Source organism: Dermacentor andersoni, chromosome 2 (assembly GCF_023375885.2).
Source record: "Dermacentor andersoni chromosome 2, qqDerAnde1_hic_scaffold, whole genome shotgun sequence".
In the NCBI taxonomy this organism is placed as follows: Eukaryota; Metazoa; Arthropoda; class Arachnida; order Ixodida; family Ixodidae; genus Dermacentor; species Dermacentor andersoni.
In genome coordinates, this window is record NC_092815.1 from 156,995,424 (window position 1) to 157,023,020 (window position 27,597).

The following is a 27,597-nucleotide window of genomic DNA, read 5'->3' on the forward strand; positions in this document are numbered from 1 at the left end:
CCCCGACGCGACACGCGAGGGAGGGTCAGAGAAATACGTCGAACGCAGGCTGGGTGATGAAGGGTTAGCTGGAAAGAGCAGCACCTACCTTGAGGCCGCTACGCAGAAAAAGCAGGAGCCCAGGGGACAATCCCCCTTGTCGAGTCCGAATCACGCGGAAAATGACAAAGGGAAGCAGGGAGAGGTAGGAGAAAGTGAAATGGTCATTATCGCTGGCGATTCAAACCTGGCTGGGTGCTCAAAGGCAATTGTGGAGAGGGTGAAAGGCGACAGAAGAGTGGCGGTAGGGACATTTCCAGGGCGCACACTTGGTTCTATCATGGAACGAGCAAAAGAAAAGCTCGCGGAAAATGCCCACGTGCGCAACCTCGTCATAGTAGCAGGTGGGCTAAATGACATCCTAAACAGGAAAGGGCCAGGACTAGCCCAGCGCTTGGCGAAGGGGGTGGACGGCTTGCGTGAGCTATCCCCTCAGGTGCAGATCGTGGTGTGCACGGTACCGGAGGTGCCTGTGCGTGACACTCACGTACAAAGAGCCGTAGTGGCTGCTAATGAAGCAATCTGGAAAATGAGCCGAGAGAAAGGCTTCGAGGTTGTCGAAGTAAACAGGGAAGTGAGAAGTTGTGGTGGTTTTAAACGAGACGGGATCCACTTCAATTACAGGTTAGCACGAGAAGTGGGCTGGCGACTTGGTGGTCGCGCTGTTGCTTCTTTAGGGGGCCCACAGGCGCTCAGGAGGTCAGAGTAGATAGTAATGAAGAAGGTCCCCTAGGGGAACATCAGAAGAGCATCGCCGTCGATAATAGAAAAAGGAGGAAAACAAGAAAAAGAGCTCGCCATGCAATAGGCTACATAAACATGCAGGGCGGCAGAAGAAAGGAAAAGTTGGCAGAGATTGAGGAGCGGTTACACAGAGAACAAATAGGGGTGTATGCGGTTACAGAAACGCACCTTAGAGACTCAAAAGAGCCGCCAGTTATTGAGAATTGTGTTTGGGAAGGGTGCAACAGAACTAAGTCGGAAAGAAAGGGAGGGGGAGTCGGAACGCTCGTCCATCAGGGAGCCAAATGGAAAAGAGTAAATTCACAATGTCAAGAGCATCTTTGGTTATCAGGTACAATGAGTGGGAAAGAAACTTGGCTGGGTGTTACATATTTGTGGGCCGGAAAAAATTGCACAGAGAAGAATAAAGAGTTAGTGGAATGCATAAGCGCTGATATTAAGGGTTTCGGGAGTGGTGCTGAAATTGTCCTATTAGGTGACATTAATGCCCACATACAGGATTTAGATGGCTATACCGACAATAACGGGAAGTCAATGCTGGACCTTTGTGAGCAACGTAACCTCGTGATCGTGAATACAGGGCCTAAATGTGAAGGACAGGTCACGTGGGCAGTGGGAAACCGGCAATCAACCATTGATTACTGTCTGATGACAGAAGGAATTCATGATAAGTTGAGAGAAATGGTCATCGATGAGGAAGGGTTTAACAGCATAGGGAGTGACCATAAACGCATCATATTGAAAATGGCATATGTAGTTGGGAAAGAGAGCAAGGAGAGCAAAATGGCCAGTCCAAATTTGAACGCTGAACAAATAGCAAATACAATCACTAGAGTTGAGGAAGAACTTGGCAAATGGCCAAGTAAAGAGTGGGAATATGGTGAGCTTCTAAGTGTAATAACGACAGAAATACGGAAGGAGAAACAACATGTTCGTTGGAAAGGAAAAAAGAAACCAAAAAGCTGGTGGAACAAGGAGATATGAGAAGCGATCGCCGAACGACAGAAAGCATCTCGAGAGCACAGGCAGGCAAAGAAGGCGCAGTTGTCACAGGATGAAGTAACTAGTAAATGGGAAATATACCGGGAGAAAAAGTCTATGGTTCAAATACTGGTGCAGGCAAAATTAAAAGGTGAAAGTGAACGTTGGTTGTCAGAAATACGTGAGAAAAAGAAGGCCGCACCTAGAATATTTTGGAACCACATAAAATTATTAGGCAGGAAGTCAACAACAATACAACAACATATCCTAGACGAAGATGAAAGCAGACTGGAAGGAGAAGCGGCAATAAATTACATCCGAAAAATAACAGCCGAATCTTTCCAAGGCAATGACGAGGTTGTATTTGAGGAAAAAAAGAGCATGAAAGAGACCCAGGAAAAGGAGCTGGTTCTTACAAATTTAAACTGGAAGAAAGCGGAAGAGAAAATTCCTAAGCGCACAGCCACAGGGCTAGACGAGGTTCCCGTTAAGCTGATAAATGAACTAGGACCAAAAAGTAAGGAAGCTCTGGTGAAAGCAGTGGAAAAAACTTTAAAAGATAGACGGATACCAGACAGTTGGCGACAAAGTAGAATGAATTTAATTTATAAAGGTAAGGGGGAGAAAGGCAGAATTCACTCGTATAGACCGTTGACCATTACATCGGTAATATACAGGCTAGCAATGCAGGCAATCAAATTAAAGCTTCAAGCATGGACAAAGAATAATGGCATTTTGGGAGAGCTTCAGAATGGTTTCAGAATATGTAGGCGTTTGGACGATAACTTGTTTGTTCTTGCTCAGTGTATTGAAATATCAAAAGCAGAAAGCAGACCGTTGTATGTGGCCTTTTTAGACATTACAGGAGCCTACGACAACGTAGACCGCAACATTTTGTGGGATATTCTGGAAGGGGAAGGCTTAGGTAACGATTGTATACAGCTTTTGAGAGAGATTTACCTAGAAAATACCGTTTGCGTTGAATGGGAAGGGATGAGGAGCGCGGAGAAAGTTCATATCAACAAGGGACTGAGGCAAGGGTGCCCTTTATCCCCGCTGCTGTTTATGATGTACATGGTGAGGATGGAGAGGGCGCTGGAAGGAAGTAATATCGGGTTTAATCTCTCATACAAACAGGCAGGTACAGTAATAGAGCAGCAACTCCCAGGTTTATTTTATGCGGACGACATTGTGTTGCTCGCTAACAAGCAAAGCGATTTGCAACGTCTGGCTAATATCTGTGGACAGGAAGGCAACAATTTAGGTTTGAAATTTAGTGTTTGAAAATCAGGTGTTATGGTATTCAATAAAAACAGTGAACAGACAGTGGAGATACAGGGCCAGGAAATACCTCGTGTAAAAGAATATAAATACCTTGGTTGATATATAAACGAAGGCAATGGATATATGGAAACACAGGAAAAAACCATAACAGTCAAGGGGAAGAGAAATGCAGCCATAATGAAGCACAGAGCGCTATGGGGATACAATAGGTACGAGGTCCTCCGAGGTATGTGGAAAGGGGTAATGGTTCCAGGACTTACTTTTGGAAATGCGGTTGTTTGCTTTAAATCAGGGGTACAATCAGGACTCGACGGGAACCAAAGGTCAGTGGGTCGCCTCGCATTGGGCGCTCACGGGAAGACTACAAATGAAGCTGTGCAGGGGGATATGGGCTGGACTAGTTTTGAAGTGAGGGAAGCTCGAAGTAAAATTGAGTATGAAGAACGGCTGAGGAATATGGAAGAAAGTAAATGGGCTGGGAGAGTGTTCAGGTATCTGTACAGGCAAAACATTGATTCACAGTGGAGGAAAAGAACTAGGAAGCTTACCAGCAAGTATGCGGCCTGTGGGGTGGGCAACACAGCAACAAGGAAGGTCAAGCGGAAAGTCAGAGAGGCTGAATTAATCTCATGGGTGGCGGCAATGGAAAAGAAACCTGCCATGAGTAACTACTTAAGAGGAAAAAACGAAATCAGGAAAGAAACCATTTATGATAACTCAAAGGGAAGCTCATTACTTTTCGAAGCGAGATCGGGATGCCTTAGAACAGGCACCTATAAAGCGAGATATAAGAAGGAAGAAGAAGCATGTGCTTGCTGCGGTAAAGCTAGGGAAACGAAGGAGCATATTTTATTAGAATGTGAAGACGTCTACCCAGCGGTCGATTTAGGCACCACTGGCCTCCTGAAGCCCTTGGGTTCAGCGGAAGCAGTGGTAAAGCAAACAGGTCCGCAATAGACATTAGTAAGAGGCGATTGGAGGATTGGTGGAAGAAAAGTAGGGAAACGACAAAAGACAGAGACGTACAAAAGCACAATTCGCAATAGGGGATCAGAAAGTTTGGACGCGGTAGTTCATAGTGTTCTTTTTTTTCTTTTTTCATTGGTTAACCTAGGTAGGATATTAGGCAGCATAGTAGCAAGAGCTTGGTGGCGCAACCCACCGCCCCGTTCCAAAGGGGACGCTCATAACATCCATCCATCCATCCATATTCATCAAGGGAGCCTATGACAGTGTACTTCAAGAGGGCTTGTGGGGCATTCTGGAAACTTTAGGAGTGCAAGATGGAGTAACCAATTTCTTAAAAGATATCTATAAAGGTAACCGGATGATTATACAATGGAAAAAGCAGGTTTCGGAGCCTGTAATGATTCGGCGGGGGCTTAGGCAGGGGTGCCCATTGTCACCTCTGATGATTATGCTGTACCTACAAGGTTTAGAGGCCAAAATACAGCAAAGCGGACTCGGCTTCAACCTATCATTTTTCAAACAAGGAAAATTGATTGAACAGTCATTACCAGGACTGATGTACGCGGATGATATTGTATTAATGGCTGACAATGCAGAAGATCTGCAGGAATTAATGGACATATGTGGTACAAAAGGAGACAGATTAGGCTTGAAGTTTAGCAAAGAAAAATCAGCAGTCATGATTTTTAATGATAACATTTGCGGCGAGCATAAGATACAGGAGGCCACGCTGGAGATATTCGATAAATACAAGTACCTTGGGGTGTGGATAAATAATGGCATTGAGTATCTGACAGAGTACGAAAAATATCTAACGACTAAAGGTAACAGAAGTGCAGCGATTATGAAGAGTAGGGCACTGTGGAACTACAATAGGTACGAGGTAGTACGAGGGATATGGAAGGGGGTAATGGTACCAGGCCTGACTTTTGCCAATGCAGTTCTATGTATTAGAACAGAGACCCGGCAACAGTTGGAAATTAGGCAACGTGGTGTGGGTAGGCTCGCTCTGGGAGCACATGGCAAGACACCAAATCTTGTAGTGCAGGGGGATCTGGGATGGTCTTCCTTCGAGGGCAGAGAGTCTAGTAGCAAGATAGCATTTGAGGAGCGATTGAGAAAAATGGGGGAAATTCGGTGGGCTAGGAAGGTTTTCAGTTACTTATACACGAGGAATGTTGACACGATGTGGAGGATCGAAACGAACTAGAAAATTGACAAGCAAATACTTGGGCAGTAGCGGGGGGACAAGTAAGGAATCATCTGTCAAGAAAAAGGCTAAGGAGACAGAGAGGGGTATGTGGAGTACAGAGATGCAAACCAAATCGGCATTGGAGACATACAGGACGTTTAAGCAAGAAATAGCCAAAGAAAATATTCACGATAACTCTAAGAGAAGCTCATTGTTGTTTGAAGCCAGGACAGGTGTACTGCGGACTAAAACGTACCGAGCCAGATACCAGGAGATAGATTTGGTGTGCGAGGCGTGTGGAGAGGAGGAGGAAACGGCTGAACACCTGATACTTGCTTGTAAACAACTTCACCCTGCAGTTGAATCTAACGGGGAACTATTCAAAGCTTTGGGTTTTAAAGACAGTGAAAGTAGAATAGACTTTGAACAGGTAGAAATAACTAAACGGAGACTATCTTATTGGTGGATACTATCAACGCAAAAGTAAAGGAGTAAATACATAGATATGCATGCATATAGAACCATTAAAGGCAAGGTGGCGCGCGCCGCCGCCGCCCGATTCAAAGGGTTGAGCCTCAATCATCCATCCATCCATCCATCCATATATGTTCGTTGTATATGTTAAATAAACAGCTTTTACTTCGGGACGGCTGAAGTCTGACTTCCACCTCGGTGAACACCACATTGGCGACGAGGATGTCGTGAACGTACCCCCAGCCCCGCTGCGCCGTCCGTATCCGCCACCATGAGCTTCACCGGGCTTTCTGCGCCACCGTTTTTCCTTCCGACGCCCGGCCGTCCCTCATCGCCATGGGAGCAGATGTTCAACGTGTACTTGCTGGCATCCGGAGCCGCCGAATTCAAGCCGGAGCAACGCAAGGCTATTCTTTTGCATTGTTTCGGGGTGGAGGGCCAGCGTATTATCAGACGCTACATGCAGGGACCAGCGCCGCAGCACCGGCCGCGCCAAGTGCCGCAACACTCGCCGATGACAAGTCTGTCGTGGCCCCTCCTGACAAATACGACTCTGCACTCGCCGCATTACGGCACCAGTTTTCGACGTCGCGCAACGTTATCATCGAGCGTCATCGCTTTCACTGCCGCAGCCAACACACAGGCGAGCCCGTTCATGACTTTGTTGCCGCTCTACGGGAGCTAGCATCACATTGTTCGTTTGCCTCGCAAGATGATGCTTTGCGGGACCAATTCGTTGCCGGCGTAGCTTCCACTCGCGTACGTGAGCGGTTACTGCTCGAGGGTTCCACACTTTCTTTCGAGAATTCTGTTCGAATTGCACTTCAGCTTGAGCAGGCGGCTGAAGAGCTAAAGGAGCTTTCTGCTTCGGTCGAAGCAATTTCATTGCGGCAGAGTCGAAAACCATCGTCGCATTCTTCGAAAAAAAGGAATTCACGACCGGCAGCCACCGTAGAGCAGAATTTAACGAGGAGCGCGGGCGGCTCACGTACGCCGCAGCAGAACCGCCCCCCTCAGCGGAACCGAGAACACAGTAGCCGCTCCGGCTCGCCACATTGTTTCCGATGCGGTTCGCGGGACCACATCGCGTCAGCGCCACAGTGCCCAGCGCATGGCAAGGCTTGTTCGTTTTGCGGCCGCAAGGGCCACTTTCAAAGGGTATGCAACCGCAAGCTAACCGAAATACAAGGCCGAGTCCGTGAAGTTGAATTTTATGGTGTTTCGTCATCCAGCAGTGCAACGTTTGACTGTGCAACGTTCCGCGCGTAGCGGAATTCATATTCAAGTGCAAGTCGCGGATGTCACTTTGACATTCCTTGTTGATTCAGGGTCGTCTGTTTCAATCCTGTCGGAGCAAGAATTCAGTCGATATTTTCAGAGCGTTCCGCTCCTGCCTGCTCCGCATGTTAGTCTGTTTGACTACTGTCAACAGCCGATTCGAGTGCTAGGTTGTTTCTGTTGTAGCTTCGACGGGGCGGCCGGACGAAAGGGTTACGGCATGAGGCCTAAACGGCCGGGGCGCGCAGCGCCGCAAGAAAAGAGCCGGACTGCTCCAGTCGGGGACCAGACGAAGAATGCTCTTTTATTTCTCCGAGGGGAAGCAGGAGGCAACTTATAGCGTTTGGCGCTGAGTGGCGCCCTGATGTAAAGACCCGAAACCAGAAATTAACACAGGATACCACATCACCTCTCCCTTGAAAGGAAAAATGCTCTACTCACTCTCCTCGCAACAAAAGTAAGTCACCAGTCAAAGAACACATGTTAGCACTGTAACATACATGATAGTGATGACATCTTTACACAATAGAAATTGGTATCTTTGGCTTCCCCATTTAAAAAGACGCACAACATGAAAACTGAATATGAATTATTGCACTCCAGTTCTGCAGTTTCAGTACCCGTCTTGGGAGGACGAGATGCAGCCTTGCACACACAGACAACAAATGAAAAAAATTCACGAAGTACAAAAGTAGATAGTACAAACATCTGTGTGCCCCCTGGGACAGCACTGATTCGCCCTGAGCCTGACTCGAGACAGTCTCTGTGGCTGTCGTGGATTTGGCATTGTGCGTAAAAGCACTTTACACTCCATAGTCCCCCCGTAAGAATGGTAACGACTTTTAATGTTAAAAGCTTTTTGGCATGAAAGACCAATTAGTATGGCGGTCAGCACCGTAGTAATGATGTGCGTACTGCACGATTACGCTACAAGAAACGTAATGTATCCCCTATACCAGTAGTAACTGGAAGAAAAGGTGGGAGACAATCGTGAAGGGACGGGTAGTCACTGGAGTGACTCTTTTCAGTGAATTTTCCAAGAAAATTCTGTAGTGCAGGGCATTTCACAAGTGTGGATGCATTCCATCGTTTGCCATTTTCAAGCGTGAAAGTATTGCGACTTACCCTACGGTAAATCTTAAATGGTCCCGAGTATTTAGGATCGGACTTGCTCGAGTTACGTACTCGGACAAGATCTCCTGGACGAAATTGAGGGCATTTTGATGCCCGACGACGGTCCACGTACGTCTTAACACTCTTGGCGTAAGAGCCGAATTCGCATGCAATCTCCTTAATAGTCTGGAAGCTATACTCGGTATCCTGATCCCAGACAAACGGTTGTCCTTGCTTTAGAAGTTTCTTAAGCGGCTCTACCAATTCATCGTACTGCGGGATCAGTTTAGCGTAGTATCGCGTGACACCAAGAAATGAATGCAGCGACTTCTTGTCAGTTGGCTGCGGTGCCTCAACAACTGACTGAACTTTGTTTTGAAGCGGCGAAATACCGTTTGCAGCGCGGACTTGCTCACGGAGAACCCGAGGTTGAGGACCTAGTTTCGCCGAGACTGGTTACATTGAAGCTCGAAGATTAACGAAGTCCTTTACAAGTCCCGATTGTCCTGAGTACGGCTGGGCGAACTCCGAGGGAGCGTTGTGCGGGAGAGACGGAAGCTGAACGCTTGGGTCAGCTGGAACTCCTGACACTTGTTGGCATGCAGCGAAAACAAGCTGCGTACGAGCAGGGGACTGTCGATGCTTTCGGTTGCTCGAACGGCAAACTGAAGCGAAATGTCCTACTCTTCCGCACGCACGGCAGGAAACGTGCTTGGCTGGACACCCTGGATCTCATGCGATGTGATGAGGTGAACCACATCGGTAGCAATGGCCCGCAATGTCTCGACTGGCTTCGCGGAATTCGGGCCACCCGCCATGTTGGCCGGCCTCCCCAGGTCGCGACTTTCCGCCATGCCGCCGAGCGCCATATTGAAGCCGCCGGGTCGAGGGATAAGGGTGGCGGGAACCGCCATCTTGCACGCCCGGGCGAGGAAGGTGATGGCTGTCGACGCCACCTTGGCGTTGCGTCGAGACGCGCTGAACAGACGAGCTGTTCAAGACTTCAAGTTCTTTGTGAACTTGTTGTACAGTTCGTCCGATTTCCTGAGCCTTCTTGAGCGTGAGGGACGTTTCTTCGTATAGTAGCCGTTCTCGTACTCTTTTTGATGCGACGCCTTGGAGGATTTGGTCGCGAAGGGACTCGTCATGCCAAGCGCCGAACGCACAAGCAGGCGCTAGCCTTTGTAGTGCGGTGACGAAGTCCTGGAAGGTTTCTCCGGGTAGTTGCTTCCTTTCCCGGAAGATAATACGGTGCACCAGGGAGTTGGTGCTTTCTTCGTAGTGCTGGTCGAAGATGCGGAGAACGTCTTCGAACGTAGTAGCCGTCTGGTCCGTTTGCGACGCGAGGTCGTAGTAGAGACGCTGCCCCTCGAAGCCCAAGTTGCTCAGTAATATGGCTTTCTTCCTCTCGTCTTGTAGTGCCTCGCCTCCGGTTGCCTCGAGAAACGTGCAACAGTACCGTTTCCACTTGAGCCACGGTATCGCAGGAGTGCGGGGTAGCGCCAGGAAAGACGGCATGGGGGGTACGAACGCCATGCCGGGCACCGAGAACAAAGGCGGAGGAGACGTAGTTGCGGCGTCTTGCATGCCGGAAGCAGGAGGAGGAGCAGAAGTACGGCAAGGGCACGTAGGAAGCAGAGTAATGGTTTACCTCGTCGCCAGCTTGTTGTAGCTTCGACGGGGCGGCCGGACGAAAGGGTTACGGCATGAGGCCTAAACGGCCGGGGCGCGCAGCGCCGCAAGAAAAGAGCCGGACTGCTCCAGTCGGGGACCAGACGAAGAATGCTCTTATTTCTCCGAGGGGAAGCAGGAGGCAACTTACAGCGTTTGGCGCTGAGGGCGCCCTGATGTAAAACCCAAAACCGAAACCAGAAGTTAACACAGGATACCACAGTTTCCAGGCAGACGTTCGGTTTAAAGGCCGCACAGCGTCGCTACGTTTTTATGTTGTTCACCGAGGAACTTGTCTGATCGGTCTTGACGGCATTAAAGCCTTGGATCTTCGCATTGAGGGTTCTGCTCTCAAGTGCTTATGCACGTCCGTTGCTCCGCAGCCGACTGTTGTTGACCCGCTATCCTGTTCTATTTCCACATCGTCAAGCACGCAGCCCCGTAACAAAGCTCTTCCGCCAGCCTTAGCACATGACTTCAGTTCACTTTTCAGTCCAGAGTTGGGTCTTGCTAAGGGGCTCACGCATCGCATCAAGACACGACAAGGCGTGCCGCCTGTAACTTCGTAGCTTCGCCGTCTGCCATATTCTCTCCGGTCACCAGTATCAAATGAGCATCAGAGGTTGCTGAGCCTTGACATCATCGAGCGGATCGATGCTTCTGAATGGGTGTCCCCCATTGTTGTTGTTAACAAGATGGTAGCATCAGGATATGCGTAGACCTTCAAGAGCCGAACAAAGCTATTGTTCCAGACAGTTTCCCATTGCCCCATGCAGAGGAGCTGCTTCACGCTATGGTAGGCGCTACACACTTCTCCAAACTTGACTTAGCTTCCGCTAACCATCAGGTTCTCTTGCACCCTGACAGCAGGGATCTGACAGCTTTCATCACTCATGATGGCCTTTTCCGTTTTAAAAGTTTGCTTTGGGTTGGTTTCTGCCCTGGCGTGTTGTTCTACATTGATGATGTCATCATTTTTGGCAAGACCGCTGAAGAACGCCTTTCAAACTTGAAGACCGTGCTGCAAAAGATCAAGAACGCAGGTCTCAAACTGAACAACAAATGCCTTTTTGACGTTCCAGAACTTGCCTTTCCAGGGCACAAGGTCACTGCACGTGGTATCTCGCCACTTCCAGAGAAAGTAGACTCCATAGTTAACACACCAGTGCCAACTGATATGGCCACCCTTCGTTCGTTCCTGGGTCTCGTAGAATACCACTCCAAGATTGTTCCACATTTGGCACAAGTGGTTGAGCCTATGAGTCTTACTTCGCAAAAATGAGCCATTCATCTGGTCTGCCGAAGCAGACAGCAGTTTCCGGAGGGTCAAGGAAATGCTTTCGTCGAGTACAGTCCTCCAGATGTCCGATCCGTCATTGCCAGTCATTGTGTCGACCGACGCGTCCGACTGTGGGCTGGGAGCAGTCCTGCAGCAACAAAGTGGCCACGAGCTCCGCACAGTCGCTTCCGCATCTCGTACACTGTCGCCTGCAGAGAAAATATTCAGTTGGTGAACGACAAGCTCTTGCGTGCATTTGGGCGTGTGAGCGATGGCACACGTACCTGTGGGGTCGCCATTTCACAATTCGAACAGACCACCAGGCATGGTGTCCTTGCTGTCGTCACAAGGACATGGAAGACGCCCACTTCGAATCACACGCTGGAGTGCACGACTGCTTTGCTACAATTTCACTGTTGAATACCGCAAGGGGTCCACAAACACTGTAGCAGATGCACTTTCTCGGCTACCAGCACCTACCTCGGAGGCAGAGATTGCTAAGGAGGAAGAAATTGTCTCGTTCATTGAGCCAGCCTGCGTGACTAAGAAGTTCAGGCAGGCCACCCTCGACGACGGTTGCCTGGAAACCGTCAAGTCATTCGTGCTGAGTTCCTGGCCGCCAAAGAAGTCCATACCAGAAGAGGCGAAACCATTCTACGCCATTCGGGAAGAACTTTCTGTTGTCGATAACCTGCTACTGCGTGGACAGCGCCTCGTTGTTCCGTCCTCCCTCACGGCTCAGATCGTCGGCACCGCGCACGAGACACATCCGGGTATCACGCACACGAAGGCGCGATTGCGTGAGCGGTTCTGGTGGCCACGAATGGATAAGCAAGTGGAAACGGCAGTAAAAAACTGCCATATCTGCCTGGAGGCAGATAAGTCCGCCAAAACATCACCAGCACCGTTGCAACCTGTTGAATGGCCTGAGCGACTGCGGCAAAAGCTTGGCCTAGACATTTTTGGTCCTTTGGAGCATGCATCCTACAACAGCAGATTTGCTGTAACGCTTGTTGACTACCATTCTAAATTGCCAGATGTGTATTTTTGCAGCGAAGTGTCCACGAGCACCGTGAAAGACTTTTTGAGAAGTGTTTTTGCCCGTGAAAGCTACCCGGAAGAGATCGTTTGTGACAATGGACCTCAGTTCACTTCGCGTGAGTTCATAACTTTCCTGCAACACAGAGGCATCAGTCTTTCACATTCTTCAGAATACTACCCCAAAGCCAATGGGCAAATAGAACGCTTCAATCGCACATTGAAACACTTCATTCAAGTCTCACTCCTCGAAAGACAACCACTCCGGCAAGCTGTCACAGAATACCTTGCCATTTACAGCTGTACTCCGCACGCCACCACCGAGGTCGCCCCAGCAGTTCTGCTGCATGGTAGAATGCCCCGAACCAGGCTGGATATCGTAGGTTTCTCGGCACCAGCATTTGCGGAAGATCCAGCCAAGGAGTTGGCGCAACTTCGTCAAAGGGTGCGGCGTCAGCAGCAAAGCAGCAAGCACTACACGGACAAAAGGAGAGCCGCCAAGAAGACGAAGATAGCCGTAGGCGATTTTGTCCGTGTCAAAAAAACCGTCCGTTCGGTTCAAGGGAGACTGCGCCTTTTCTTCACCCACTGAGGTGATCAAGAGGAGGGGCCCAGCCTCTTTCCGACTTGGAGACGGCCGTACGTGGAATGCCTCCAAGCTTTCCAAGGTTCCGGAGAGGGGCACCTGGGAACCGGGCCCACCTGCCACGCCGCAGCCGCGGTCTCCTGATGCGCTGCAGCCCGCCACGTCGCAGCTTCCTGAGGCGCTGCAGCCCGCCACGTCGCAGCTTCCTGAGGCGCTGCAGCCCGCCACGTCGCAGTTTCCTGAGGCGCTGCAGCCTGCCACGCCACCGCCGCGGTCTCCTGATGCGCAGCAGCCCGCCACGTCACAGCTTCCTGAGGCGCTGCAGCCCGCCACGTCGCAGCTTCCTGAGGCGCTGCAGCCTGCCACGCCGCAGCCGCGGTCTCCTGAGGCGCTGCAGCCTGCCACGCCGCAGCCGCGGTCTCCTGAGGCGCTGCAGCCTGCCACGCCGCAGCCGCGGTCTCCTGAGGCGCTGCAGCCTGCCACGCCGCAGCCGCGGTCTCCTGAGGCGCTGCAGCCTGCCACGCCGCAGCCGCGGTCTCCTGAGGCGCTGCAGCCTGCCACGCCGCAGCCGCGGTCTCCTGAGGCGCTGCAGCCTGCCACGCCGCAGCCGCGGTCTCCTGAGGCGCTGCAGCCTGCCACGCCGCAGCCGCGGTCTCCTGAGGCGCTGCAGCCTGCCACGCCGCAGTCGCGGTCTCCTGAGGCGCTGCAGCCTGCCACGCCGCAGCCGCGGTCTCCTGAGGCGCTGCAGCCTGCCACGCCGCAGCCGCGGTCTCCTGAGGCGCTGCAGCCTGCCACGCCGCAGCCGCGGTCTCCTGAGGCGCTGCAGCCTGCCACGCCGCAGCCGTGGTCTCCTGAGGCGCTGCAGCTTGCCACGCCGCAGCCGCGGTCTCCTGAGGCGCTGCAGCCTGCCACGCCGCAGTCGCGGTCTCCTGAGGCGCTGCAGCCTGCCACGCCGCAGCCGCGGTCTCCTGAGGCGCTGCAGCCTGCCACGCCGCAGTCGCGGTCTCCTGAGGCGCTGCAGCCTGCCACGCCGCAGCCGCGGTCTCCTGAGGCGCTGCAGCCTGCCACGCCGCAGCCGCGGTCTCCTGAGGCGCTGCAGCCTGCCACGCCGCAGCCGCGGTCTCCTGAGGCGCTGCAGCCTGCCACGCCGCAGCCGCGGTCTCCTGAGGCGCTGCAGCCTGCCACGCCGCAGCCGCGGTCTCCTGAGGCGCTGCAGCCTGCCACGCCGCAGTCGCGGTCTCCTGAGGCGCTGCAGCCTGCCACGCCGCAGCCGCGGTCTCCTGAGGCGCTGCAGCCTGCCACGCCGCAGCCGCGGTCTCCTGAGGCGCTGCAGCCTGCCACGCCGCAGCCGCGGTCTCCTGAGGCGCTGCAGCCTGCCACGCCGCAGCCGCGGTCTCCTGAGGCGCTGCAGCCTGCCACGCCGCAGCCGCGGTCTCCTGAGGCGCTGCAGCCTGCCACGCCGCAGCCGCGGTCTCCTGAGGCGCTGCAGCCTGCCACGCCGCAGCCGCGGTCTCCTGAGGCGCTGCAGCCTGCCACGCCGCAGCCGCGGTCTCCTGAGGCGCTGCAGCCTGCCACGCCGCAGTCGCGGTCTCCTGAGGCGCTGCAGCCTGCCACGCCGCAGCCGCGGTCTCCTGAGGCGCTGCAGCCTGCCACGCCGCAGCCGCGGTCTCCTGAGGCGCTGCAGCCTGCCACGCCGCAGCCGCGGTCTCCTGAGGCGCTGCAGCCTGCCACGCCGCAGCCGCGGTCTCCTGAGGCGCTGCAGCCTGCCACGCCGCAGCCGCGGTCTCCTGAGGCGCTGCAGCCTGCCACGCCGCAGCCGCGGTCTCCTGAGGCGCTGCAGCCTGCCACGCCGCAGCCGCGGTCTCCTGAGGCGCTGCAGCCTGCCACGCCGCAGCCGCGGTCTCCTGAGGCGCTGCAGCCTGCCACGCCGCAGCCGCGGTCTCCTGAGGCGCTGCAGCCTGCCACGCCGCAGCCGCGGTCTCCTGAGGCGCTGCAGCCTGCCACGCCGCAGCCGTGGTCTCCTGAGGCGCTGCAGCCTGCCACGCCGCAGCCGCGGTCTCCTGAGGCGCTGCAGCCTGCCACGCCGCAGTCGCGGTCTCCTGAGGCGCTGCAGCCTGCCACGCCGCAGTCGCTGTCTCCCGATGTGCTGCAGCCTGCCGTGCTACAGCCTCCTTCTCCCAGGACGCAGGCACTGTCTCCTGGCATACCGCAGCAGCAGCAGTCAACGAGCCCGTCGCCAGTGCGACGTCCAACGCGGCCGACCCGAGAGCGCCGGCCACCGGCCTGGCTCCAAGACTATCAGACCAATTAGTTGGTGGTCTGACATTGTGTACATAGGTTGTAAATATGTGTAAATAAGTACAGTGTGCATGCTTTGGGGTTTTCCTTACTAATACTTACCAACAACTAACCACTAAAAATAAGGGAGGGAGTATGTTATATTCAGTTTCGTTATTCATTTCAGTTCTTTATTCCCCAGGGGGCGCTTCTGTTCATTATATATATTCGTTGTATATGTTAAATAAACGGCTTTTACTTCGGGACGGCTGGAGTCTGATTTCCACCTTCGGTCAACACCACACATGACTAGTCGTCTTTTTGTCTGTTATTACTGGGTGTGACACAAATATACGGGACCTTTTGTGACCCATGCTCACCTTGGTGTTTTTGTTAGCTTCTATGATATGACTAATAAAAATCGGGCCCTCAGTTTCCTTCCATCTCGTTCATCACATATAGCGAGGCCTCGAGTCCGGCAGCATTGATGCCTTCAGGTAGCCTGTGTGGGTTTATTAGCCACTCGCCTTCACCCAAAAGGATCAAATACAGATAACGCCTGCTGCAAAAAGGATGTTCCACATCCGCCGTCAAGGCCGTGAGGGGTGGAGCTGGCTAACACTCCCCGGTTTAGTTCAATCAGATAAACATAAATACCCTAGAGTTATATTAATGATCAATACCCCAGATAACGGGAAGACTGCGCCGGCGGTAGCTAAGAGCACCGCACGCGTAATGCGAAGACGTACGTTCCTGCCCCACCTGCGGCCAATTGTTTTTTTTTTTCATCCAATTTCATTTCTATTCTTCTATCATTACTTTAAGTAAATATCCTGTGCTGTCCTTGGTGTCCTTGTATGTTGGCTTTTTGTAATATGCCTAATAAATATCGGGCCCTCGGTTTCATTTGTCCTCATTCATTACAAAGCGAGGCCTCGAATCCGGCAGCATCGATATTGCTTTCAGGTAGCATGTGTGGGCTTACTTTCCTTCACCCAAAAAGATCACGTACACGTGACGCCTGCGGTGGAAAGGATGTTCCACATCTGCCGTAAATTAAGGCCGTGAGTGCTGGCACTGGCTAGCACTCCCAGGTTTAGTTCCAGGAGATATACATATACAGGGTCTGTTCTGAAAGTAGTAGGACTCATTTTTTAAAATTTATTCATGAGAATAGTACAAACAATTAAAATTTTTCAAAGTAGCACCCTTCCGCATCTACACACTGCTGCCAACGAGCTTTCCAGTTTTCGTTCGCCTGCAGGAACGCCTGGACCGGAATGCTGTTTAGCTCCCCCGTCACGGCCTGTTCAACCGCCTCAACCGATCCGTGATGCTTCTCCTTGAGCATCGATTTTATTCTCGGGAATGGAAAAAAACCTGGCGGGGCCAAGTAGGGGCTGTATAGGGGCGCTGAGGCAGCGTTGCCACCTTGTGCTGGGCAAGATACTGCACTACGCGGAATATGCTGTGTGGCTCGGCACGTTGTCATGGTGCAGCCGTCAATTGTTGGCGATGGCTGGGCGGACAGGAACAATGCGTTTTCGCAGTTTTTTGAGGACTTCCACGTAAAAAACTGCCTTAATTGTTTGTCCGGGTGGTACGAACTCTATGTGGATGACTCCATGTCGATGAAGAAAGCAAATGAGCATGGACTTTTGCTTGGACTTGCTCATTGATCGTGCTTTCTTGGGGCGTGGGGAAGAAGGGCTGTGCCATTCTGAGCTCTGCAGCTTGCTCTCCAGGTCGTAATCAAACACCCACGTCTTGTCACCGGTCACCACATCGGACAAAAAGTCGGGGTTCTCATTCACATGAAGAAGAAGATCCTGGCAGATTGCTTTCCGGTTGGCCTTTTGCTCCTCTGACAGCACTTGCGGCACGAACTTCGCGCACACTTTCCTCGTGGCTAAGTTTTCAGTCATGATTTCAAAAACTTGGGTTTGAGGAATGCTCAAGTCATCAGCAATCATTCTGATACTCATCCAATGATTACTGTTCAGTAAATGTTTCACTCGCTACACATTTTCATTGGTCTTGCTGGTCGAAGGGCGTCCGGAGCGGTCATCGTCTTCCACTATTTTCCTACCTTCTCGGAACAGCTTGTGCCTCTCAAAAACACCTGATCTACACATGGCAGTATCACCGGAGGCCTGCTTGATCGTGTCGCGAGTCTCGTTGCCCGTTTTACCAAGCTTTACACAAAATTTGATCGCGTATCGCTGATCCAGCAAACGGTCAATGATTCTCCGTGACGAGGCATTTCGACAGGGGTTCCCAGTACAAGTGACCTGCTCTCTTCAACGGCCGAGAGCCGACTGCCGATTTTTCCCAGCATTCCCAATATCCCCCTTCACTGATCCTGCGCGCGCAGACCACCTTTCGTCCGCCCGTTCGTCCTGGAAAAAACCAGTCCTCCTACTTTCAGAACACACTCTGAAAACAGTTGCACCCTTTGGGGTGTATATTTGCCACACAACGATATTCGTCATCTGTCTTGTCCTCATTTCCTTTCTTTAACGCGGCGAGCCCGGTACTTTACAGTAACGAACCGCATGCGCCTTATCAGCATGACATAGCATTCCCGACAGGAAAGTAACGAGCGCAGCGTTTTCAAGAAAAGAAATGCGGGCAAGACGGATGACGATTGTCGTTGTGCGGCAAATATACACTCCAAAGGCTGCAAACTTTTCTTAGAGTGCAGACGCTGTATCATCCTTAAGCAAAATTACACCCTTTTGCCACACAACGATAATCGTCATCTGTCTTGTCTGCATTTCCTTTCTTTAACGCGGCGAGCCCGGTACTTTCCAGTAACGAACGGCATGCGCGTTATCAGCATGACATAGCATTGCCGACAGGAAAGTAGCGGGCGCGGCGTTTTCAAGGAAAGAGATGCGGGCAAGACAGATCACGATTATTGTTGTGTGGCAATATACACCCCAAAGGGCGTAAACTTCTCTTACACTCTTAGAAAATTTTACACCCTTTGGGGCTTATCTTGTCCCTCAACCATAATCGTCATCTGTCTTGACCGCGTCTCCTTTCTTTAACGCTGTGAGCCCGGTACTTCCCAGTTACGAACGGCATGCGCGTTATCAGTGTGACGCAGCATTCTCGACAGGAAAGTAGCGAGCGCTGAGTTTTCAAGAAAGGAAACGCAAGCAAGGCAGGTGACGATTATTGTTGTGGGACAAATATACATCCCAAAGGGTGCAATGAATGGGCCATCCAGTGAGCAGAGGAAGCCGCCAAGGGCCAACAACCCTTGGCCGAAACCTAGGCGGTGTCTTGGCCCACCCCACCAAATCGCAGGGCACTCAATAAAGTTATTTGAATGAATGAATGAATGAATGACGGCCTTAGTGACACGTACGACCATGGCAACGCCCCGTTTCGAAGGGGATGGTATCATCATCATCATCATCATCATCATCAATATTTATCTCTCTCTCTCTTCCCTCTTCTTTCACTCCCTTTCCCTCTACCTCAGTGCTATTGAGGTACTGCACTTTTCCTCTTTACAGAACATCTCCCTCTAGCAATGCCGACTAAATGGAAGCTTCACAGAAAGATTAGAGCTGCAATAGACAAACCGTTCAACGCGCAACTGGCTTCCTTTGCCGCAAGCCGCAGCTTTTGCAGCACAGAATGCCGCTCCGCATTTCATGTGCGAAGGACGAAAGGGCAAGGGAAGTCGCCGAAAGGCGGGATAAATGTATTCCTACTCGCGCTTTTCGCCTTAGGAAAGGCAACTCCGCGCTCAAAAGCTTTCGATTGGTATAAATACCTATAATCATCAGGTCAACTAACTGGAACTTTTGATCATCCCCAGCGCCTAGTTCGATCAGCCCACCACACAGCTTCACCTTGATTTACTTTCTCGTTTAGGTTTTTCTCTCTCTCCTTCCTTGGCCAATCCCCCGTAGTGGGTAAGCGCCACAAGTAAGCGAAGCAAGCAAGCAAGCGAAGAAGCAGAAGGGGCAGCGCCGTCCGCAGACAATGTGGGTCAGCCTTCTGGTGACTCATCTTGGTCTGTGGTAAGCGTGCTCACAGTTTTTCTCGGCTTCTACAGCTTCTCACGCGTATGTTATTGTTGCTCATGTGCGAGCGAAACGTTGTAGCATACACTGAGAGTGACCGCGGTGGCCACTTAAATTGCAGTACGGCGTTTCGCCTTTAGCTGAGTTTAGACGTTATCCTCTTTTATACACCGGGTGTCGTGTTTTTAAGAGTGCGCAGAAATTTTAAAAATCGCCTGTGGAAAATAGTGTGTTTTTTAATTGTCGCTGAGCTAGATTACTCAGAGTCGGATATTCTACTTGCACAAGTAATAGAAATGCATAATCGACTAACAAAATTTACGAATAAGCTTTTTTTCACAATTACCTTACTGCACATACTACAATTTACGAACTGCACCCAGTTCGCAAGGCGTATGCACTTAGAACGAATTTTGAGAATAATACCAGTTTCGATATATTATTTCCCAAACTGCGCGATGAAATACGCGGGTGTTCCAGTTACTTCCTTGCTTCACAATTTGGACGACGATCAAGCTTCGCCTTTAAGAGTGGAACGCGATAGCGTTCAAAGCTCCCTGACTGCTTCCCACGCTTCCCGGCTACTGGAGCGTATGTAAACGTAATGTTTACCGGGAAACGCTGGCCGCGAACGGTACGCACGAAGGCGGGCTTTGTGGTAGAAACGCGGCCTCTTGCATGGGCCGTGATGCGGTGGAGGCGAGCGCCAGCTGGAGGTATTGCAAGGAACCGGGCGCGCCGCCCCGTGGTTTCGTGGCCGGCCTATGAATGCTAGAAACACCGTAAAATGGGTTTCTTTGAGTTTTCGCGCAACAGAATTTTGTTTTCTCGTATAGTCAAATTACAGTCCGAGAGCCATGATGTCTGTAGGTTGTGTGGAAGTCGTAGTTCACGATTTTTCCACGTATTTTAGCTTGAGAAATTCAATCAGTTCAGTAAATTCCTTGCGTCACATGGGGGACCTATATGCGTGGGTCAAAAAAAAAAATTTTTTTTTTGCCGAAGCAACGTCCGACACCGACATCGAATTTTCTGAGACACGGGCTCCTAAACGCTATCGCGTTAATACACAAAACTGCATTTTGTTAAAGAAATAAGTGGAACAACTGTATTTTTACAGCAACTTCGATGGCGCGTATCTCAAAACCCGTGCCATAATCTCAGAATTCGTTCCGAGTGGGCATGCATTGTGAATTCGCCGACTACAATTCTCAGATTGCAATGTGTGTCGTACAATAGTTATCTAAAACTTATTTAGCAATTTGTTTTAATTGGTCGATTACGCATCTCGAATTTCTGTACGAGTAATGTCCCCCGTTTCCGGTAATCTAGCTCATGGAATGGAATTGTACCACCTGACACAGCCGATCTTCACAAGCAGCAGTGCTAACAAGACGAGAACGAGGAAAAGAGCGCGGCTGCTAGCGCTGCTGCTTGTAAAATATAAACTTGCACCAACTCGCCCAAGTGTCCCCACTATTCTTTATATAGCCTAAAAACAAACTGTATATGCGAGGTGTTTCATGGCACACATTAGGAGTAGAAGCAGGCTGGTACGTAGGGCATAGAAATAAACACTCTGCCGAACGCATGTTCCTAAGTACGTACACAAAGGGCGATATATAACGGAAAGCTACTCCAAACTGTTTCTTTTCCATTTCTGCAATCAGCCCTCCTCTCATGGCCGTACCCAGGATACTTCTTCTTAAGGGTGGGGGGGGGGGGGGGTCGAACGGCGGCCATATTGAAAGATATATACTTGGTTTATTTTCGTATGTGAATCCAGCCCATCGCTCATACATATAATAATTAGAGGGTACTTTTAAATTAGTTGTAGCTAAATAAGTAAAAAAGGATCTATGTGGTAAATTTAAATTCTCGTTAAGACAAGGAATAAAAGGTTGTAATATAACATCACCGAATCCGGGGACAACGCTGCCTGTGTTTCATGAACAAAAACTAACTGCCTTTGCCATGCCGTTACCGTGCCTATATCGCATAGAAGCTCTGCTCAAAATAGTTCTTCGCCGTCAGTGAAATGTGTTTTTCGTAGTAGTTCCGAACGCTAGTTGCCATTTCTGTGTAGACGAATGCACTTATCGCAAATGGTGATGGGAGATTTAATTACATTTTGTTTGCACTTTCTTGGGCGTGCAGAACCATTATTTGTGCATATATTAAATGCATATTTGCACATGTGCATATTTAAAACCATTCGCAACAAGATCTTGCGACAGATAAAGCAGGCGGGCGGGAGAGGGAGCGCTGAGGTGGCCTATTAAAACCGGGGCGGTTTGGGTGACCGGGTGGTCGGGGGCGTAAGGGTTGGTAGCGCGAGCTAGTGGTGCAAAGCTCAACCACCTAAACACAGAGCCAATCACTATATTCTTCTTAGCTGGGGTGCCAGTTTTCGACAGCGGCGTAATTGTGAACACAATTACGCCGCTGCCGAAAATTTTCACCAGCAGCGAAGCAGAATAAAGTAGGTTACTGCAATTTTAGCTCTGTGTTTGTCTGATTGAGCTATACAACACCAGGCGGCTGCACCGCTCCGGCCGCTCATGACGCCCCCGACCATCCGGTAATCCGCCCAAACCGCCCCGGTTTGCCGGAATAGCGGACACGCTAAAATTCTTTATTATCAGGAAAGTTAAGTGTACTAAAAATTTTCGCAACTGGTCGGAACGCTCTGGTCGCTGTGAAGGCGTTTGTGTATCACCCAAAAAGTTAACGCACGAAACAATGTCAGGGGGTGGGAGGGGTCAGGACACCCTAACCAGCCACTGCAAGCTAAGCAATGTAAGCGAACCAATCAATGACTCCGGCACAACCCTACCATCCGGTTATCTAATTCCACTGCGATAGCTCGGCCCATGGAAACCCACTGTACTTATGTGTGCTCCTTGTCTCTTGTCAGCCAATATGATAAGAAAAACCTGTCGAAACAGCCATTGTTATTGGCTTTGAAATCAAACCAAAGGGACCTCTTATGAAAGAGGAGAGGGATTGATGGGGTGGTTCAAACAACGCTGTGCTTCACTCGTGCCGGCGGTTGCGTAAACTTGACGTCAGGGGATCGGAATAAAAAACACATTGGAATAGTTTTATGTTATAGGGCCCAAAGTATAGGGCGGCAAAGTACATTGGCGTCCCAGTTAATGTTTAAACAAATAAAGTAAATTAAATTATGGATTTTCAACGTCCCAAAATTAAATGCATAGGCAATGTACAGACGCTCTAGTCGGCAGCTTCTTATTAATTTAATTGAACATGCAGCCTACGGGGTTCTAATTTCCAAACCCCAATACGTGAGTCTTTTGAACGGTTAATGGGAGAAAGCGTAATGGTAGACACGAAAACACGAACTATAGAAGAAAAGCTGCTCGCAGGGGCCAGCGCAGTATATAATTATATCTGCATACAAGCTATAGAGCTTCGCTTACTTCGGCAGTCATCTTGGACAGTTTCTGCACACGTCTCTCTTTCTCTCACTCTTTCTCTCTATCTCTCTCTCGGTCAGGGACTGGTGTACATGCCCCAAAAGTGGATTCTGCTGCTTCTGGGTAAGCCCGCGTGTTTTCGTCAAAACGCCCGACGCTTTGTCGTTGATAGCATACGCAAGCGTTCTTATACGTAAGAGGAAAAGAGATCCGGCCACCGACCCACGGGCGCCTTGTTCACAATGAAACAAGCGGCAGAGCTGGCGCACTTTTTTTTTATGTGCGGCTTGAGACATTAATAAGGCACTTGTCGTACATGGACGGCAGATTGCCTTCGTTGCGATTAAGAGTGTGCGCCGTGGTTTGGAAGAATGTATAGTAACAGTCAAGCATACGGAAGAACAGCCTTCTGAAACGGCGGATATATAGGTCGATCTCGTTTGTCTGTTCGTCAAGTTGGTTCAAACATGACACAACCTATAAAGCAAAAGACAGAAAGAAAGAAAGAAAGAAAATGTCGGGAGTCGCACAATCATGACTCTTTCTGTTATTTTAGACTTCGATATACTGTACTGCATCAAACGTCACGGGTTTTCTATCGCTCATCTCGGTCACCATACCACAATATTCATTGAGACGCAAAAGCCTGCATCGTTGGTGCACACGTGCGCGTTCTTTAATAGATAAATAAATAAATAAATAAATAAATAAATAAATAAATAAATAAATAAATAAATAAATAAATAAATAATGCATCAGGCACAGTCATGCTTGCGACAGTAGAGAGATTTAGGTTAAGGGTATTCAAACGTTGGGGCTTAGCTCCTACTGCGCATGCGCAGTACCGTGGCCCCAAGCGCCAGCGGGCCCCCACGCTTGCGTCCCCCTATTCTAAAAACTCTAGTGTATGGTGCTGCGTCCAGTGCCCGTTTGCTGCAGCTACAGTGTACTAGAAATAGACCGCTCTCCTGCCAGCTAGCTGCAGCACACGCAACACGCATGCAAACGCTGCACGCTTCTTCAGATGGAGGGGCTCTATTTCCAGGAGCGCATGCAGCTGGCAGGTTAGGTGACGGTAGCCGGCATATAAGGGCCCGCGCACTGGAGACATTTCCGCTCTAATTACCTCTGCCCGATGTGTGGTCTAGCAAGGTGCTTTCCCACCGCCTTCGACTGCTCCGCCTCAGGGTTATCACGTGACGTTTCGTGCTAGGCACGCTGCCCGAATTTTCCACTCTAAAGATTATCTTCAACTATCTGTCACCAGAAGAAAAAAAAAACAAATATAGAAAGAATTTCTTGATGTTAAAGGTGCACAAATTTCTATAGTCTTTCCTCCAGGATATCGTCATTTCTGTCGTTTATCAGTGTTGCCCATGTCAGTACATTTATGGTCGTACTTTTACATCAGTACATTTACATCTCAGTGTATAATTACATAAGTACATTTACGGCTACGTCGATGCGCTGCTCCCGTATACTTGGCTGACCGTGGCTGCTGTCTTAACAATGGCTCGAACATAGGACGGCACTCATATAATGATTGAGCCCCATCTTTTTACCACCCCTGAAGATATGCTAGTTGCCGTCGCTGTTCACGAAATGAAACAACAGTCACACTGCAACAAATATACGCCTTGAAGCGCATATCATCATCATCATCACCACCACCACCACCACCAGCCTATTTTTATGTCGTACTGCAGGACGAAAGCCTTTCTCAGCGATCTTCAGTTAACCTTGCCTTGCGCTATAGCTGCTTCCAAGTTGCGCCTGCAGATTTCCTAATTTCCTCACCCTATCCAATTTTCTGCCGTCCTCGACTGCGCTTCCCTTCCCTTGCTGACTTGCCGGTGTAAGATTTGGTGGTCGTGGCTGTCGGGAGGACCTTGACTCTTCGTCGGGACTTAGGCGAGCAGGGTTTATTTACATTATTTACAGTTTAAACAAGACATACATCGACAGTCTAGCGTGACTCCCAAATGGAGCCCGCAAGACGAGCATACAGCAAACGAGCACACAGCTCACGAGTACATTGACGAGCCCAGAGCACGACGATGAGCACACTCTAGCAGCCGACAATCGCTGCTTATAAGCACTCCGTTCGACGTCATCGAACGACGTCATCGTAGAAAGTCCTCGTGGTTGCCTTTGGGAGAAGAGGGTAGGGGTTTTACACACACACATGCCGCACAGGTTTCGGTGTTCTCTCCGATGGCCGACGACCTTTGTAGCGCAGTCGTCGTGGTATCCATTAGAGAGTTTTAGAATAGGGGCCCCAAACGTTTTGGGGCTCCAAAGAAATAGCGTCGAAGCCACTGCGCATGCGCGAGACGCAAACTGCGTTTGGGTTTTGCGTTGGGAACGCTATTTCACCGATTTAGCGGGAGCCCAAATAGCGGTCCCAAAAGCTTTGCGTCAACAAACATGGCGGCACCCATCGAAGCGGCGGCTCTAACCTAGCACCAAACTGGGTTTGATTCGCGGTAACGCGTGAAGTTCGCAAGCTAGGAGAAGTGACTGCGGTTATCGTTTTCTGTCAACTAGCGTGTGTTATGAAGATTGATTCATTAGACGCCGCTGATTCCGAATTCGAGTGTGGATTTTACGGCTCGTAAGCCTAACACGGCTAAGCTTGGCTGGTGAAGGCACGTAAAGTTGGGCTTGTTGCTGAAAACTAAGCGCAACTAATTGTTTGCTGTTTGAAGAATAACCTCTAAATTGTAATTAAACGCGAATACACGCAAGTCAAACTTACTATTCCTATCACAAAATGGTATATATTATTTAATTATTTCTAATAGCTTTTCTTAGACGCCGTAGTGGCGCTGTCAGCGCAAGACGCTATCCCCAAACGCAAAGCCCTATTCTAAAACTCTTCACTCCTGCGTGCCCCAACGCCAACACCCGCAAAGCTCTTTGGGGCCCCAAAATATTGGGGCCCCTATTCTAAACCTCTCTAATTGTCTGGCGTCCCCGTAGTCAGGTGGTCACGCCCGACCCCCGCCGGCGCCTCTAAATTCCAGAGCTGCTTTTTTCCTCTAGTCGCCACGTGTGTCGGCAGACTGTGACGAATCCTGGGGACCCCGTACCGCAAAGCACCCTATTGCCAGGGCGGCTCCCCCTGCCGCAGAGAGACCATGACGACCCGGCAAATTAACCAACAAACGTGGCCAGCCCTGCTGTCGTCACCGATCCTCCAAACGCGGTGCATGGTCGATTAGCGTTGTCGTCCTCGCTCGTTCTCTGAAGGGCGCCGCCACCGCGGGTCGGTCGAAGCACGTGCAGCGGGCTGAAATAGTTGGCACGTTGTGAGCCGGGCCGGCCATTCCTAACACCGGGCAGGCAGGTATATATAATCGCTATGTCAAAAGGCGCGTTGCAGAAGACGAACATGTTTGATAGCATTTAAATAGACTCTATACGATGTATATCTTTTTTTTCCTCTTACTGGTTTCTCACCCGCAGAGAGATAAGGGTGGGAAATTATTTGGCGCTCAGTAAGTTAAATGGGGCAAGAATTTTAGCGGTTGAGGAAGCCAAAATCGTGGCGCAAAATTTGTTGGTACCTTAAAAGAGCGCAGCCACGCGGTTTACACATCGGGCCGAACTCGTTACGCGTCGCAAAACGACGTTTCGGCGCGCGCAAACACGGCTGCGTGAAACGGAACCGCGCGTCGGCGCTCTGCAGCCGTGCAGGAAGCCTCCCGATCGCCAGCCCTTCTGCGAGCGGCTGCCGCCAGGGACGAGGGGGCCGCCGCTTCCGTCTCGAATGGCGTCCGGTACGTCGAGCACGTGGGAAGAGAACGTGTACGATGACGTCGAAGTGCCCGGCTCCAACAAGTCGCAGCTGTTTCTGCAGACCAGGGACGGCCTGACCGAGGTCACCTACGAGCCGGTCCCCGACCAGGACCACGTCGAGACCACCATATCGCGCGACAAGGAGAAGCGTGCCGTCTCGCCCGATGCGAAGCACTCCGCCGGGGCGCCCGCGGCCAAGTCGAAAGGAGCGGCGGATTCGACCAAGCGTTCGCCCAAAAGCGAGGATGAGCACATTTACGAGGACATCGATGCCGCCCATATAAATGAGCAATAGTCCGTTAGGCTTACTTCCTGAACTATGTATAACCCCAATTTTTTTTTCTATACGCTCGAGCCATTGTATATCTTTATTTTTTCGGCTCGCGGATCTGAGAAGGCGTACTCGAAGAGAAAAAAAAGTGAGAGTCGTCCGATTATTTTTATTGCATAGCGATGAACAGTTTGCGTACACAAAGAACAAACCTACACCAAAAGATGCGGGAGCCTCTTGGTATATAATACTTTGGTAACCATTACACATAGATGCACTTGTGCAGCCGTGATGCTATCCTCAGAACATTACAGTGAGCTGGGTTAATGCAGCGCGAGCTGAATTTGCGTTGTCTAAACTACGCGCTCAGAATCTTCGTTGCATAGCCTCTACAGCTTTACTATTCGTTATTATTTTTTTAAGCGCGAGGTGAACTTGGTCAACCTGTATACTTTATTGCGTATTTTGTAAAGTACGTTTGTCTGGTTCATATAATGTTAAAGCAACACAATGTTGACATTATATAAAGTACTCACAGATTTGCTCAGTGAAAGCGGTCCTGATATGTTGTTCAAGTTTCAAAATGTTTGGGCCACCAAATGATATACCTGCAGGCAACCAGAAATGGGCGAAGCGGGAAGCCTCAAGATCGAGAACTGTGCTTCGCTGACCCAGACTCGTACATATGCCCCTCGGCTCGGTACAACACACGAGAGATGGCGCTAGTGTGAAGCATATAGCTTTGTGACAACGTTAGGCTCAATTAACGATGGAACAGGCACGTATATGCAACCGCTCGACAAGCACGCGCAAATACTTTGCAGCAATCGCAGCGAAGGAAGCAGAGCGCTGGAATACCCGTGGGAATTCGGCTCGAAAAGTATAGAAATGGAGATGATAAAAGAAAAAGAATGAACACTCGTATTAAAACGACAAAGACAAAACAAAGGAAATCGGGCAGGTCTCGTTGTTTGATATTTAAGACAGTGAAGAGCTCTCTTGTAAAGGCATGGTAAATATAAGCAAATTAAGCCCAATCATTTCATTGCATTTGGGTATTGTTTATTTGAAAAAAAAAAATGACTCGCCATCCTGCTCCTGCGAAAGTGGATGTCTA

General features: G+C 50.4%; 1 protein-coding gene across 1 annotated transcript; it reads left to right on the forward strand.

Annotated features, from left to right (window-relative positions):
* Nucleotides 1–18,882: 18,882 nt before the first annotated feature.
* LOC129387438 (uncharacterized) lies at nucleotides 18,883–26,638 on the forward strand. The gene is made up of 3 exons (XM_055076360.1): nucleotides 18,883–18,965; nucleotides 22,489–22,531; nucleotides 26,100–26,638. Exons 1-3 carry the CDS (start codon nucleotides 18,928–18,930, stop codon nucleotides 26,502–26,504), a joined length of 486 nt encoding a protein of 161 aa, XP_054932335.1. The 5' UTR covers nucleotides 18,883–18,927; the 3' UTR covers nucleotides 26,505–26,638.
* The last annotated feature ends 959 nt before the right edge of the window (nucleotides 26,639–27,597 follow it).

Bases quoted from the DNA above. Each gene is read 5' to 3' on its own strand.
- LOC129387438 (XM_055076360.1), top strand. From the start codon at position 18,928: ATGTGGGTCAGCCTTCTGGTGACTCATCTTGGTCTGTG. The intron at 18,966-22,488 runs GTAAGCGTGCTC...TCTCTCGGTCAG, and splicing joins GTGACTCATCTTGGTCTGTG to GGACTGGTGTACATGCCCCA. The intron at 22,532-26,099 runs GTAAGCCCGCGT...GGCGCTCTGCAG, and splicing joins GTGGATTCTGCTGCTTCTGG to CCGTGCAGGAAGCCTCCCGA.